The 17,196-nt window shown below is 42.3% G+C and overlaps 1 protein-coding gene across 3 annotated transcripts in view; it reads right to left on the reverse strand.

Moving 5' to 3' along the window:
* Nucleotides 1-17,196, reverse strand: part of LOC133395980 (SH3 and multiple ankyrin repeat domains protein 2-like) — a 304,904-nt gene that overhangs the window by 186,867 nt on the left and 100,841 nt on the right. For all 3 annotated transcript variants that reach the window (XM_061665354.1, XM_061665346.1, XM_061665361.1), the window contains exon 9: nucleotides 11,511-11,588. In XM_061665354.1, coding sequence (XP_061521338.1) covers nucleotides 11,511-11,588 — 78 coding nt within the window. The remainder of the gene's footprint in view (nucleotides 1-11,510; nucleotides 11,589-17,196) is intronic.

Raw genomic sequence — 17,196 nt, forward strand, 5'->3', positions numbered from 1 at the left:
GAAGAATGGAACGGGAGATTGACAGGCGGATCGGTGCAGCGTCTGCAGTGATGCGGACTTTGTATCGGTCCATTGTGGTAAAGAAGGAGCTAAGCCGAAAGGCAAAGCTCTCAATTCACCGGTCGAGCTATGTTCCTACCCTCATCTATGGTCACGAACTGTGGGTCGTGACCGAAACAACGAGATCCCTGATACAAGCGGCCGAAATGAGTTTCCTCCGCAGGGTGTCCGGGCTCTCGCTTAGAGATAGGGTGAGAAGCTCGGTCATCCGGGAGAATGTCAGAGTAGATCCGCTGCTCCTCCACATGGAGAGGAGCCAGATGAGGTGGCTGGGGCATCTGATTGGGAAGCCTCCCGAACGCCTCCCTGGTGAGGTGTTCCGGGCACGTCCCACTAAAAGGAGACCCCGGGGACGACCCAGGACACGCTGGAGAGACTACGTCTTTCGGCTGGCCTGGGAACGCCTCGGGATCCCCCCAGAAGAGCTGGATGAAGTGGCTGGGGAGACGGAAGTCTACGCGTCCCTGCTCAAGCTACTGCCCCCGCGACCCGACTTCGGATAACCGGTAGAAAATGGATGGATGGATGGATTAGTGATGAGCTTTCAGGGCCAGCAAGGCCTTCTCTGCTGGCCGAAACGCTGTTAGAAGCAATATTTGGTCCATGAAATTGCATTAATAAATTCCAAAGTCTATTCTCTTAATTTCATAGCTTATGTATTTGGCAGCACTGCTTCCAGTTCATGGAGGTGGATGTAATATTTTTTGTCCAATTAGATTTTAGCCCCTATGTGCTGCCATGTCAATCTAATTTTCTAGGGCCTTCAAAATGAGTAGTGCTGACTGTAACTTAAACTATCTGCATATAACCAATGGGACTGTTTGTTTAACCAATCAGATTTCCAATTTACTTCAGAGGTGTCAGCTAGCTGGGACATATTGTTAGTATTGTTTGTCCTCTGATTGGTTGGTCAAAGCAAGGCATCGGTAGGACATCGATAGTAATCTGCATATATTAATACATTTAATAATGATAATCTGCATCTCTGGTGGGTTTGATTAAATATGGATTCTGAATGCTCCAGATGATGTATTTGGTATCGTTGTGTGCTGTTACGTTGTGTTATATTATATTGTGTAGACGAGCGCATCAGGCTCAAAACACAACCTTGTGTATAGCCTGTGCACAATGTCCAAATGGAAGAGTGGTGGGGATGTTAACGTTTGCGTAAACATGATCTGATGTATTTTCTCATCTGGTTGCAAAATTTACATGCTGATAAAATTTAGGCAGGACAGACTTTAAGCTAATCTGATTGAAATCAGCCGCTATAATGTTTATTGCTGTAGTGTGTTTATTGTGTCAAACCATGGCTAGCTAGTGTTGTCATCCAATGGTCTGTAAACAGTAATGGTTAGCACAGTTGTTTGTGCTCTGGGCACAAGTCAAGCCATGATTTAACGTAAATGTACTCTGTGGAGTAGTAAAGTTGACAACCTCTCACGTACAATGACGTTTAAGAGTAAGAGTATGACGTTGACTAGTCACTAATAACGTGTTTTTGGCTTGAGTAGGAGTAAGAGCCAATTGCAGCAACAGCTGGTGTGCTTTTATTTTGAGGGTCTGACTTAATTAGCTGCCTGACTGTTGCGGAGCAGACCGGGATGGTCGTTGTTGCCTGAGGTTGTGAATAAAAGCTTGTATTGTGGAATACAAAGTCGGTTTGGCCTCCGACCTGTGCAGCCTTGTCCGGGGCCTGCAAATTCAGCCATGTTTCTAATACGATAGTAACAAAACAGTCCTGAACATAGTGATTTCCCTCCATAAGCATATGCATCTCCTCCATTTTGTGGGTTATGGAAGATAATGAGTCAAATGGGGACTTGGGAGAGAGATAAATATGAGAAAAGTGGCTTATAAGAAAGTAAGAGCGATGAACTTGGAGATGACAATGAATGGAATGGTAACTTAAGGTCCTAGACAGGATGAAACGCTTAGAAGAAAAAAACGGGTAGATGGAAGGGAAGATGACCCATAAACACAAAAGTGGAATTGTTAGAAGCATACCAGATAGAACCATGGTGTTTTATCACCCTATATGCCCTTTATGCAAACGAAATGGCCATATGACATCTAATTATGGTTATAAGGGCAATTCTAGTTTGATAGGAATTTAAAAATGGGCTGTGGTATAAACACACACACTCACGCACACACACACACACAGTCACAAGCAAACAACACTGACACATGATATTATCGAATGGTAATGCCACACACCCACACAGTGGCCTAATTAGGAGCACAAACATCACCAAAACGTAACCATGCCTCATTCAGCTGTTGCTGAACTCCCAGGTTGATAATGTGGCTCCTAATAATTCAACTTTAAAGCAAGTCAAGTGGGCAGCATGCCCACTTGACTGTGTGTGTGTATATGTATGTGTGTGTGTGTGTGTGTGTGTGTGTGTGTGTGTGTGTGTGTATATATATATATATATATATATATATATATATATATATATATACCCAAGTGAGGAGAAGCGGCTCAGAAATTGGATGGATGGTGTAGATGGGAAGAGAAATGGAGTAGGGGTTATTTTAAAGGAAGAGTTAACTAAGAATGGGATCCATCCATCCATCCATCCATCCATGGGATCCATCCATTTTCTGAGCCGCTTCTCATCACTAGGGTCGCGGGCGTGCTGGAGCCTATCCCTGCTATCATCGGGCAGGAGGCGGGGTGCACCCTGAACTGGTTGCCAGCCAATCGCTGGGCACATACAAACAAACAACCATGCGCACTCACATTCACACATACGGGCAATTTAGAGTTGTCAATTAACCTACCATGCATGTTTTTGGGATGTTGGAGGAAACCGGAGTGCCCAGAGAAAACCCACGCAGGCACGGGGAGAACATGCAAACTCCACACAGGCGGGGCCGGGGATTGAACCCCCGTATATATACATATATATATTTAAAAAGAAAAACTGAAATATCACACAGCCATAAGTATTCAGACCCTTTGCTCAGTATTTAGTAGAAGCATCCTTTTGAGCTAATACAGCCATGAGTCTTTTTGGGAATGATGTTTTTTCACACCTGGATTTGGGGATCTTCTGCCATTCCTCCTTGCAGATCCTCTCCAGTTCTGTCAGGTTGGATGGTGAACATTGGTGGCCAGCCGTTTTCAGGTCTCTCCAGAGATGCTCAATTGGGATTAAGTCAGGGCTCTGGCTGGGCCATTCAAGAACAGTCACGGAGTTGTTCTGAAGCCACTCCTTTGTTATTTTAGCTGTGTGGTTAGGGTCGTTGTCTTATTGGAAGGTAATGCTTCAGTCTGAGGTCCTGAGCACTCTGGAGAAGGTTTCCGTCCAGGATATCCCTGTACTCATTCATTCATTGTACTCACCGCATTAATCTTTTCTTCGATTGCAACCAGTCTCCCTGTCCCTGAACCTGAAAAACACCCCCACAGCATGATGCTGCTACCACCATGCTTCACTGTTGGGACTGTATTGGACAGGTGATAAGCAGTGCCTGGTTTTATCAACACATACCGCTTAGAATTAAGGCCAAAAAGTTCTATCTTGGTCTCATCAGACCAGAGAATCTTATTTCTCACCATCTTGGAGTCCTTCAGGTGTTTTTTAGCAAACTCCATGCGGGCTTTCATGTGTCTTGCACTGAGGAGAGGCTTCCGTCGTGCCACTCTGCGATAAAGCCCCGACTGGTGGAGGGCTGCAATGATGGTTGACTTTCTAGAACTTTCTCCCATCTCCCGACTGCATCTCTGGAGCTCAGCCACAGTGATCTTTGGGTTCTTCTTTACCTCTCTCGCCAAAGCGCTTTCCCCCCTATTGCTCAGTTCGGCCAGACGGCCAGCTCTAGTAAGGATTCTGGTCGTCCCAAACGTCTTCCATTTAAGTATTATGGAGGCCACTGTGCTCTTAGGAACGGTAAGTGCAGCAGAAATTCTTTTGTAACCTTGGCCAGATCTGTGCCTCGCCACAATTCTTTCTCTGAGCTCTTCAGGCAGTTCCTTTGACCTCATGATTATCATTTTCTCTGACATGCACTGTGAGCTGTAAGGTATTATATAGACAGGGGTGAGGCTTTCCTAATCACGTCCAATCAGTATCATCAAACACAGCTGGACTCCAATGAAGGTGTAGAACCATCTTAAGGATGATCAGAAGAAATGGACAGCACCCGAGTTAAACATATGAATGACACTGCAAAGGGTCTGAATAAGTATGGCTGTGTGATATTTCAGTTTTTCTTTTTTAATAAATCAGCAAACATTTTAACAATTCTGTGCTGTGTGTACATTAATGAGAACAAAATTTGAACTTAAATGATTTTAGCAAACGGCTGCAATATAACAAAGAGTAAAACATTTAAGGGGGTCTGAATATTTTCCGTACCCACTGTATATATGCGTGTATATATATATATATATATATATTTATATATATAGAAAACCCACGCAGGCACGAGCAAGTTGTCTTATTTTGAGTCTTTCTGACTTGCCTGGTATACCTCCTGCTTGAACTAACTGGTGGCTTTATTCTATATATTAAAGCACCACTTACTGGTTTCCAATTATTTACAAAGAAAACTACACAGACATGCTTACTTTGCAGCAGAGCACTTGCCCAATCACATTTGAAATTGTTTAGATACCGATTATGTATATTCTTGTGAATTAATGGGAGCAAACTTCAGTCTTCAGTAGCTATAGTAATACTTTAGAACTTTCATATTCACATTTAACAATCATTCTTTCATATCTCCAGTGACCACAGTAATGTTCAAAATCTCCTCGAATGCCAGCCACTCAGAACACAGGCATAAACATTTTGGAATGAGCTTTGGGCTTCATGTGTAGGTGGCGAGTGCAACCGTGATAAAGATAGTAAGTGCAAGAGAGCGATATTTTCCTCTTGAAAACAAGTGTGATTCCACAGCATGTCTAGTGGCTGTTTGTTGTTGTGTTAAGGCCACTGTCAGTAGGACAGCTTCTGTTTGTGCCTCTTTGCCTTTACAGATTTTATGCTGAGATCTAGAGGAAATCCCTTGCGCACGCATGTCAAGTTTTTTTTTTTCTCTGTGGTAATTTAAAAAAATGAAAGGAAGATGATGCCTTGCTTGATTGCAAATACATTTAAATTACAATTGCATTTTATGTATCAACAATTATCACAATGCTGAATTTCGGGTCATTGTTTATTTTCTAGGCGGCACGGTTGACGACTGGTGAGCACATCAGCCTTACAGTTCACATACGGCCTCGCCTGTGTGGCGTTTCCATGTTCTCCCCGTCCCTGCGTGGGTTTCCTCCCACATCCCAAAAACATGTATGATAGGTTACTTGAAGACTCTACTGATAGGTTACTTGAAGACTCTACATTGACTGTAGGTGTGAATGTGATGTTTGTTTGTATGTGCTCTGCGACTGGCTGGCGACCAGTTCAAGGTATACCCCGCCTTTCGCCCAGAGGTAGGTGGGCTAGGCTCCAGCATGCCCACGACCCAAGTGAGGATGAGTGGTAAAGAAAATGGCTTGATGGATATTTGATTTCTAAATTGAACCGTGTGTAAGTGTGTGGAAGGACTAAAAATTTTTTTCCAGTGTTAGCTATACTGTTTCAAACAAAACAAAACGAAAAATGACATAACAGTGTCATCATTTGACATAGAGTAGTCCTGATGGTCTGAAATAAGTGCTGAGAGTCGGAGGTACCTAGGTCAAATCAAATATTCGCTGCAGCAATGTGGGACTTTTAGAATAAAAAAAAAAAACTATGAAAAACTAGTTACAAATTGTCAATAAAGTCTGTAAATTAGAATACAACTTCCTTAGTAGATATAACTAAAGTATGTGCATGCTACATACCTGACTGTAACAGCAATAGTCCATTGAATCGTATTAGTGTATGTAATTATTGCATGAAATTTTATTGCAAATAAAGTTTACTCAGCTAAACTCAACTTTATTGATTTACAAAGCACTGCACACAAAACATATAGTAGAAAGGTCTGTTGTTAAAATGTTGAAAGGCAGGAAAATATGAGCCATTAACTGTAAAAGTAAAAGTACCTATAGTGTCTAGATGGCCAACAGTATTTCACTAACAAGTTCTCTTTATGTATTTTTTGCTCAAGAAAATTAAACTGGCGGTCATTTCCAATAATAACAATCCATTTTGGAGCGATTGGTGATTGCCATGAGAACACCCCTTTTTCATTAGCAAAATCGAGACGCCAGCGCGGAATCCCTCCACCTCCAAAATGACGACTTTTCATGGACTTAAAAAATTAAAGACATCTTGCTCAAGTCTCCAAACACCACTTTGTTGAAGTTGGTATATCGCTATCATATACCGTTGCACAATCACGTCAACACAACAGCACTCCAAAATTATGGTCAAGCGCTAATTTACTACGCTAAAAATGTATTACGGTGTCATTGATTAAAAAGATACAAACACGCCGTCCTCAACACAAGCTTCGCTCAAGCTAAGCTATCAAACAGAGTTGCACATTCACATTAACACACCCCAAAATTATGTTGAATCGCTAATTTATTATGGTGTCATTGATTCAAATTGTATGAACACCGCACCAGCCGTGCCCATCAAAGTCCGCCAGAGTCACACAACGCCACCACCGCAAAGCAAGCAAGCAAATGGCTGTGTCATGTCATTTTACAAACTCTTTTTTTAAAAGTGAGCGATACGATCAATATAACACTGAGCTGATAAAACCCTTGTATGTTGGTGGAAATGAACATGCACACCCTTACCTCATGGGCTCCCTTCCTTCTGCAACAATGCATTACAGCGATCGATTTTAACAAAACAACCTTACTCAAATGTATTTAACCTCACTGTTTTCACTCGTTATTGTCCCAATAAAATATGCAGACTTTCAATATAGGCGTACCACAGAAAAAGTAGTAGTTTAGAGACTTGCTAAACATCAAGGAGTCTACTTCGGACTTTCTTTCACCAACTTTCGCAAATCCACTCAGTTTTTTCCAGAGTTTCTCACAGGAGCAGCGACAGCGGTCTTTGGGGCATGGAGACGGAGGCGGCGCCACAGGGGGAAGCGAGCCGGCATCCAAGTGAAGCTTCGCAAGAGAGGATACAGATTGGCGTTTCCGTCGACTATCTCACGAATCTACGCTCCCGACCCAACAAAATGGACGAGCTTTATCTTCTGATAAAGACCAGTAAAGACTTTGGACGTTCCGCCGCCATGTGCTTTACGAAGACTTGGCTTTGAGAGGCTTTACCCGATGGCGCCGTCATGCCCCCCAGCTTCCATTTTCACCAGGCAGGAATGGAATCATCGGGGAAAACAAAAGGCGGCAGGACATGCTTCTATATCAACGAACAATGGTGTACGGACGTCATGGAGCTCAGCACACACTGCAGCCCGCATTTAGAGTCACTGTTTTTGTACTGTAAGCCATTCTACTTGCATCATTCATTATCGCCGGTGTCTACATTCCGCCTCAAGCTAACACGAACGCCGCACTGCTAATGGTCACTGAACAGGTAAACGAAATTGAAAAAAAAACACCCGGACTCACCCCTCATTATTCTCGGGAACTTAAAAAAGCTAAACTCAACCAAGAACTCCCTAAATACAAGCAGCACATCGACACTCCTACCAGGGAAAATAACATTTTAGACCACTGCTATACTACGCTAAATAACACATACCGTGCCATGCCTCATGCAGCCCTGGGCTCGTCTGATCACTGCTTAATTCACTTCATACGAACATACAGGAAAGAACTTAAATGCGTGAAGCCTACAATGAAAACAGTGAAAAAGTGGACCAATGAAGCAAAGCTAGAACTTCAAAGCTGTTTAGGCTGCACAGACTGGAGTGTCTTTTAAAATTCAGCTGACAGCCTGGATGAATATACGGACACTGTTACAGCCTATATTAGGTTCTGTGAAGAGGTGTGCGCACCAACGAAGTCATTTCGCACATTCAATAACAACAAGCCGTGGTTCACTGCCAAACTAAAGCAACTTCGCCAAGCTAAGGAGGATGCATATCAAAGCGGGGACAGGGCCCTGTATAATCGCGCTAGAAACTACCTGACTAAAGAAATTAACATTGCAAAGAGGAACTATGCAGCAAAGTTGGAAAAACCTGGTAACAACTCTAAATCAGTCTGGCATGACCAGTCGCTGACCAATTACAAGCGACGATCACCAAAAGCTGAGAACAATAGTACACTAGCTGACAACTTGAATACCTACTGCAGATTTGAAAAGGACACTTTCAAACCCCACACAGCGGCCCCACCGACCACAATCACACCTCTGACTTCTGCGTTGACCATCCACGAAGGATGTAAGACGTGTCTTCAAACAACAAAAGATTAACAAAGCGGCAGGCCCAGACCTTGCGTCCCCATCCTGCCTCAAAGTCTGCGCGGACCAGATCGCTCCAGTCTTCACACAGATCTTCAATAGATCTCTCGAACTGTGGGAAGTACTATCCTGTTTCAAACGCTTCACCATCATCCCAGTCCCCAAGAAAACTGTAATATCGGGTCTACAGGCCCTTGACATCTGTGATCATGAAGTCCTTTGAACGCCTGGTGCTGGACCATCTCAAGATCGTCACAGGTCCCCTGCTGGACCCCCTGCAGTTTGCCTACCGAGCAAACAGGTTTGCGGATGATGCAGTCAACATGGGACTGCACTTCATCCTAGAACACCTCGACAGCGCGGGGACCTACGCGAGGATCCTGTTAGTGGACTTCAGCTCAGCGTTCAACACCATCATCCCGGAACTCCTTTCCTCCAAGCTTCTCCAGCTCAGCGTCTCGCATGCCATCTGACAGTGGATTTACATCTTTCTGACGGCAGGACACAGCAGGTGAGGCTGGGGGAGGCCACCTCATCCACATGCAGCATCAGCACTGGGGCGCCCCAAGGTTGTGTCCTCTCTCCGCTGCTCTTCTCTCTACATGAACGACTTCAACTCAACGCACCCGGCTGTCAAACTCCTCAAGTTTGAAGATGACACCACTGTCATCGGCCTCATCAAGGACGGTGACGAGTCTGCATATCGACAGGCAGCGAAGCGCCTGGAGCTGTGGTGCGGCCGACACAACCTGGAGCTGAACACGCTCAAGACTGTAGAGATGATCGTGGACTTCAGGAGGCATCCTTCGGCGAAGCTGCCCCTCACGCTGTCCAGCTGCCTTGTGTCAACCGTCGAGATCTTCAAGTTCCTGGGAATTACAGTCTCTCAGGACATGAAGCGGGCGATCAACATCAACTCCGTCCTCATAAAGGCCCAGCAGAGGATGTACTTCCTGCGGCTTCTGAGGAAGCACGGCCTGCCACAGGAGCTGCTAAGGCAGTTCGACACAGCGGTCATCGAATCAGTCCTGTGTTCTTCCATCTCAGTCTGGTTTGGTGCTGCTACAAAAAAGGACAGACTGCAACGGACAATCAAAACTGCTGAAAAGATTGTCGGTACCCCCCCCTACCCACCCTTGAGGACTTGCACGCTGCCAGAACTGTAGTAGTCTCGCCACGCTGCACTATTTGCATATCTGTTGTTGACCAATACTGGCCACTCATGCCAGAGTAGCATCTGCACCACTTGCACACTGACTGAGGAGTATCTGCAACATTTGCACAATCAACATTGTCCCAGATTATCGCGCAACTCGTCACTTTAAACTGCGTACATTCCTTGAAGTCTCGGCGCCCTTTGCACAATGGTCATTGCACCGGACTATTGCAATATTAGTCATTCGAACTGCTCTAAGTGCTAGAGGGCTCTGCATCTTTTTGCACAATTGTCAAAAAAAAAAAAAAAGTTTTTTAAATTGTACCGGCATTACCAGATAACTAGCAACCCTTTATTGCTCAGTGACTGTTGCTCTAAATGTCTTTCTGTCTCAAAAGTGTTCTGTCAATTGACAGACTGTTGTCGTACGAGAGCGGCTCCAACTACCGGAGACAAATTCCTTGTGCGTTTTTTTGACATACTTGGCAAAATAAAGATGATTCTGATTCTGAAAACAAGCCTAAAATTTCTGTTTATTTTGGGGGAATTCTTTCTGCAGACATCGTTTATAAGTCAAGAACTATGGAATAAGTGGGAATGTTCAGAGCATTAGCGAGGTCCTTTAAGGTTCAAAAGACAGACTGAAACCAGCAGTGGTGCTGCCAACTCAATCTCAACTATTTTGTGGCCTGAACAAGAACAGGAAGTCAACTAAACTAATAGGTCCATTCAGATCTCAGCTAAGATAGAACTCCCTTTGGCATTATTATTCTGCTCAATACAACACCAGCATGAAAACAGAACTTCTGAACATCCAAAAATATTTTCTTCTATACCTCGAGCAACCCTACAAACTTGGAACGATGGAACGTGAATAAAGTGAATTTACCAAGGATAGTTAAATTGGCACACTGAGTAGTCAAGTTAGCACTTCGGCACCTCTGCATTACTTGAACTGTCTTTACACTTACGGACTGTCACTAGACTGTTCATGTTGACAGGGTCATGTTTCTCAACAAGAACAAGCAAGCTTTATTGTTTTCTGTTTAGTTGGTTCTCATGCTATTGTCCTTCCATCTGCCATTCTTGCTGTTCTGGTTCCCTTCAGTTCATAGCATTTAATATTAGATTGCTAAAACAAGTATAAAAAGCGATGAATATAAATAGTATGAATATAAAAATCACAAGTCCTTATACTGATGAAAGTCTGCTGTAGTTGTGCCAAAATAATATTACTTTGATCACTTTTAGACTATGAACATAGTATTTCATTGTTTGTAAAACCTATACTAAAATGTGAACACACTGCTCTGCTGATGTACTTTCTTAAAGTATTTTATATTGTACTTTCTTCCTGTACAATTACTTTTTTTCTTCGCTGCCCTTGTACTGTTAGGTGTTTTGTGTGTGAACTTTATTTTCATGATTATTATTATTTTTTTATATATATAATTTTTATTTTCAGTGTGGGCCCCTAATATGTAGTTTTTTAAATGTTAGCTTTATCTTCATGTAGTGATTCTCAGGCTTTCTTCCTTTCTGCCATGGCATAATATTCTAAAATAAAAATGCAATTATTTTGGAATAGGTCAGAAAAAGAACCAAAATGCTCTGAATATAGTCAATGAGCTAAAACTTGAAAATTTCAAGCTGGAAAAATATATTTTGTGCTATAAAGGTGGCCCACAAAAGAGCATAATGACTTTAAATCCAAGACTTGCAATTTCCCACAAAATGCCATTCAAATGAAACATCTAATCCAGTCTTTCCTAGAAAGACATTTGTAATCCCTTGTGGTAGCTGACCTTGACCATATTGTACTGCTACCATGGAAACAAATGTGAAATGTACCATAAATGCTTTCCCTATGTGCTGAAAGCTGAAACCAATCACTTACAATAGTTAACATGCAATGGGTGAAGACTTTGGCATTCTTTTATTTTTTACTCTACCTGAAAAGGACTCTGGCTGTTGTAGTTCCGGACTTCTTTATCAGCTCCACGAACAAGCAACACTCTGGCACAGTTATCCTGGGGAAGAAAGAATACATATTTAAAGAAGGAAGAGCTGGATCTAAGACAACGTCGGGGCTCTTCAAGTCTCCTACTTTGGTCAGAAGAAAGGTCACGTCTCTTCCAGTGACATGAGAAGAATTGTCTAAAGCCAAATAAGTCAGGAGAGCAGGAGCTGTTTAAGATCATCCCATCCCTCGTAAAGGGAGAGAAGAGACAACAGAACATCTACTACCTATGTCAGGAATGCAGCATCGCTGGCTGTTAAGTGTGTATCTATTCCTCCACTCCAAAGACAGAGAGAGGAGGGTGAGAGAAATCGAGAGAGAAGAGCGAGAGAAGAACAGAGAGATGGAGACTGCTGAGGGGCTTGAATCTGCTGCACAAATCGCCCACAAAGTGCTCAACCACGCATGGACCGTGCGCGCACACATACAAAGACTTTTTTTTAGATCCATAATAAGCTATGGAGAGTTGGAAAATGGCTCATACTGACTCATATGCAGATATTGATACATAGCAATGTTGTCAGCATTAAATAGCATCACAGATTCAACATCTAAGTGTTACACTAATGATTATGTCATTTTTATTCACACGTTTGATATCAGATACCATAGATGCCTTTAAATGGAAATGTGGGCGATCTCAGGTGGATTTTTGCTGACAGAAAACACAAAAGATACCGTGAGGAGAAACATACGGTCATGCTATTGTTATATAGATACAACACTACCACATCACAATCATATGAGGTTTTGGACATGACCTTCTTCAGCCATTCGCTATGTTTTTACATTCTATTTGAACTGTTTTACAAGTTACATCATTGAAGATATCGATTTGGGTAAGACAGAACTTCCATCGTGCTAGTAAAATCAAGGCTGTTAGGCCAAAAGACAAGCAAAGCTGACCAAAGATGACACCATGCTGAATGCATTTTAGTACTTGTTGAGTGGTTTTTCTGATTCATATTAATTAGTGAAGAATTATTTTACTGGGAGTGCACTCACACATGGGCAGTCCGTGCTCAAGCACTTTTGGTCTCATACAATTTGTGACAACATACTGTGCTTATTCAAAGAGTTGCAATTTCTCTCATGATTTAGAACAGTTCCCAAGTGTCTTAACACATGATTTAGAACAGTTCCCAAGTGTCTTAACAGGTTTGTGACACGCTTTTGTCAAAATACCCGAAGGAGCAAGAATTACATACATACATACATACAGCCACTGTTTCATACAAGTGAGCTTGCCCTTCTACTGCAGGACCAATGGTGAGTCCGGCTTTCGATACAATGTGGAGCAGTGGGCTTTTATCTCGTCCTTCCAGCCAGACTTCTGAGTCTCCTCTTCAGCGTCGCTTGCCGCTGAGTATGCATGTCGACTGACTGCTTCCGGAAGCAGAGCCCAGAGTGTGTGGGGAAAAAATACATTTAACTTGTGGAGGCAACATTTCATGTGTGCCTGCAAAGGTTGAATCAAGATAAATTGAATCAAGTCAAGTTTATTTATATAGCCCTTCATCACAAAAGTCTCAAAGGGGTTCACAGGCCCACAGTTGGCAATGATTGATGACATCTCCTAATCTAAACCGCCCAATCGGACCAGGAAAAACTCAAAAACCCATTTGGGGAAAAAATAAACCTTCCATGATGACTAGGCTGCAATGGATGTCATGTGGGCAATATTTATCACATAGTCTGGTGCTGTACAATGTTCATTACGATGGCAAGATGCTGTACAAGTTTCATTAAGATGGCATGAGTCCATTTAAAGGTAGACGCCTTTGGGAAAGTGGTTCTGCCTCAAGACCTGACATGGTCGGAGTAGAATCCTCCATAGCAAAAGACTCGGGGGAAATGGTCCCCCTCACATCTTGTCCCAGTTGGTGGGTGCAGAACCCAATCAGCAACAGCCTCAGATTCGATCAATGTCAGCTAGCCCTCTCCGAACAGGAGATGTGGAATAGGGGGTGGGCAAGCGGCAGTAAAACAGGCCTACATGTAGTACTTTAATTTGAAGTAAGTCTTAAATCGGGATTTAAACATTTCTACTGAGGTAGCAGCTCAAATATCCACGGGTAGGGCATTCCAAAGTACTGGAGCCCAAATAGAAAATGCTCGAGAGTCTGCGGATTTGTTTCTGGCTTTCAGAGTCACCCAGAGACCAGCGTTTTGCGAGCCTAGGTTTCGGGATGGAACACACGGTACAACTAAGTCAGCAAGATAAGAGGGTGCTAACCCATGTACTATTTTATGAGTAAGTAACAGGACCTTAAAATTGCAGCTCAAGTTGTCCAGGAGCCAATGTAATATGGTGGTAATATGAACAAACTTTATTTTTTTTTATTTTTTTAAATCAGTTTATTTGAAAGGGGACAATGCAATTTCATAAAACACATGAAATACACATGGTTAAAAAAGCCAGAATTAGCCAGAAGGCTAGTTTTCATCTGTAGTCCCCTAGCCATGATGTAAAAAAGCAGTAAAATACATCTACAAGACAATATAATACAGGATACATAATCAAAGACTTACTCTACTATTAAGAGAGAATAAAACCACAAATCATTTGATCATAACAAAAAAAAAAAACATCATAACATACTTGTCTTTTAGTGTTGGCAGCTATAGGTGTTAACTAACCACATTTTCAGTTTTTTTGTGAAGGCCTTGTATGTTGTAAGCAGTTTAACCTCCTCAGGTACTGAGTTCCACTCACCAGCGCTCCTCACTGACCAGGCTGACTTACTGAAAGTGCTCCTGCGCAGAGGAATGAAACAGTCACCTCTGACAGAGCCTCGAGTGACACGCTCAGAGCTGTTTCTTTGGCTGATGAACTCAGCCAGAGGAGCTGGAGCCAAATCATGCAGTACTTTATTAATCAAATTTAAATCTGCAAATATGTGAAGACTGTCCCAGTTTAAAAGACTGTATTTTCTTTAAATTGCACAGTGATGATAGTGCCTTGGTTTTTTATCCATCACTTTAATTACTTGTTTGTACAAAACTTCCAATGGTTTTTTTGCATTTTGACCAGCCTGGGACCAACTGGTTATGCAATACTTAAAGTGACTAAGAATCATTGAATATAAGTAAATTTTTGCGGCTTCAGTTGACATTTCATTTCGAATTCCACGAAAATTTGCGAGGTTTAATTTGATATTTTTACACAATTTGTCAATATGGGCTTTCAAGGAAAGCTGTGAATCTATTATTAACCCAAGATATTTGTATTGGCTGACAATTTGCATTTTTTCTCCATTAACAAGTATGTCGGGTCAGGTGATACTCTTATTTGTTTTAGTGAAATACATGCCTACAGTTTTAGAAACGTTTAGCTGTAGACAGTACTCCTGCAACCAAGTTGTGACACAGGACATTGTATTAGTGAGTTTAGCAGCAACAGTATCTTTGGAGCGACCATGAACAAAGAAAACCGTGTCGTCTGCATACATTACGCACTCTGCTTCAGAACAAACAGTGGGCAAATCGTTGATATAAAGACTAAATAAAAGGGGGCCTAATATTGATCCCTGAGGGATTGTCCTCATCAAAAGTCTTGGTGCAGCATTTTGTACTAACTGCAGGCTTTTAATACTAGACATTGAAGACCAGAAACCACCACGTTACGATAGTCAAGGTGAGACGTAACAAGTGCAAATGCTATTTTGGTAATATTCTTAATGTGCTTTTGAAAGGAGAGAGTTGAGTCAAATATAACGCTGAGATTTTTTGCTGACTGACTTTGGATAATGGTGCTTTTGTCAAAAAGAGTGGTGTCCTTAAACACGAAGCTGTGTTTAGCAGGGCAAATAATCAACAGCTCAGAAAGTTACAGGACATCCACGGTTTAATCTCAGCCAGACACAACTCCAGATTAGCGCAATTGCATGTATAGCAATATAATTTTAATGGCATGTATAGCTGAGTATTGTCGGCATAACAGTGAAAGCTAATCTTATATTTGCGTATGATATCGGGCACTCCGGTTTCCTCCCACATCCCAAAAAACATGCATGGTAGGTTAATTGAAGACTTTAAATTGCCCGTAGGTGTGAATGTGAGTGCGAATGTTTGTGTGTTTCTATGTGCCCTGCGATTGGCTGGCAACCAGTCCAGGGTGTACCCCGCCTCCTGCCCGATGGTAGATGGGATAGGTTCCAGCACTCCCGCGACTCTTGTGAGGATACGCGGCTCAGAAAATGGATGGATCGCCAAGCAGCAGCATATAAATACTGAACAAAAGAGGGCCGGGTAACGATCACTGCGGCACTCTACAAGTGACATTATAATACTCGAGATCACATTACCACAAATTACAAGGCGCATCCTACCCCAGAGATAGATCTAAACCAAGAAAGTGCTGCGCCTGTACTTCCGATACACATTTTGAGGCAATCTAATAGTATATTGTGATCAACGGTATCAGAGTTAGCGCTGAGGTTGAGTAATAATAGTATTGATGAGGTGTCACAATCCATAGCTAGTAAAAGACCATTCGTCACTTTTGCGAGGGCCGTTTCAGTGGCGTGGTCTGCCCTGAATCCAGACCGAAGACTTTCAAATAAATTGCTCGAGGACATGTGAACATTAATAGAGTTGGGCATCGTTTGAATTTGAGGGATTCCGGTCCTGATTCCGGTTCCTTATTTCGATTCTGGTTCCAAACGATTCTCGATTCCGATTCTTTTATGGGGCTCTGTCAAAAAAGCTTGCGTGGTTTAAATAAAGGGTGTCCATATTATGAACATCCATTTTCTTAGCAGCCCGCAGTATAGACTGGAATGAACATTTGACTCGGGGTTCTTTATAACCAGTATCAATATCAGACCTATGAACTAAAAAGCAATGTGTGTGTTGACTTAATATTTATTAATTCATGTTTCAGCTAACAGTTATATATAGCATTGTTAAAATCGTTATTTGGGACTGTTTTATCACGTGAAATGGTTTATATGTGCAAGTTTGAACTTGACTTCCTATTTTAAGCTAACCTATTATTTTGAAGGGTACGCACGGGAACTCAGCACTTTGGCACTAAAAGTAACTTCACACGGTACCGGAGATTATTTTTTTTTCTTTTAACGGATGGAACCAAATGCTATAAAACGTTGATTGCTTTCTTTACCCACCATTGAGGCACAAGGTTAGTGTTTGTGATACTGTGAGACGTTTATGTGATTTCTGTCCCAATTCATTGTGATGTAAAGTTGCTACGGTGAAGTTTTAGCTCAATGTTAAGCTTTTTTTTCTGTCATCGGCTCTTACGTTGATTTGTAGACTAAAATAAACGCGAAAAACCATCAGTGCAAAAGTGCAATCAACCGTTTACCTTGTTAGCTGCCTCAATGTTGTCAATTAGTCACCCGTTAGACTGAAAGTTGACTTCACTGAAGCCCCGCGCGGTGTAGGCTGAGGCTCGGAGCGCATCAGATGCTACACATTGTGAAAACTTCATTTGCACAATATAATCTTATTCCAAGTGTTGCACTGAAGCAACTGGTCATTAATTTTAACAAAGTTAAGACACACTTTTTTTGGGGAGAACCGGGACGTTAGTTTCCGGGAGAACTGGGACGTTCTCGATTCTCGATGCCCAACCCTAATCATTAAGCTGTTGT

The sequence above is a fragment of the Phycodurus eques genome, chromosome 2 (genome assembly GCF_024500275.1).
Source record: "Phycodurus eques isolate BA_2022a chromosome 2, UOR_Pequ_1.1, whole genome shotgun sequence".
Lineage (NCBI taxonomy): Eukaryota > Metazoa > Chordata > Actinopteri > Syngnathiformes > Syngnathidae > Phycodurus > Phycodurus eques.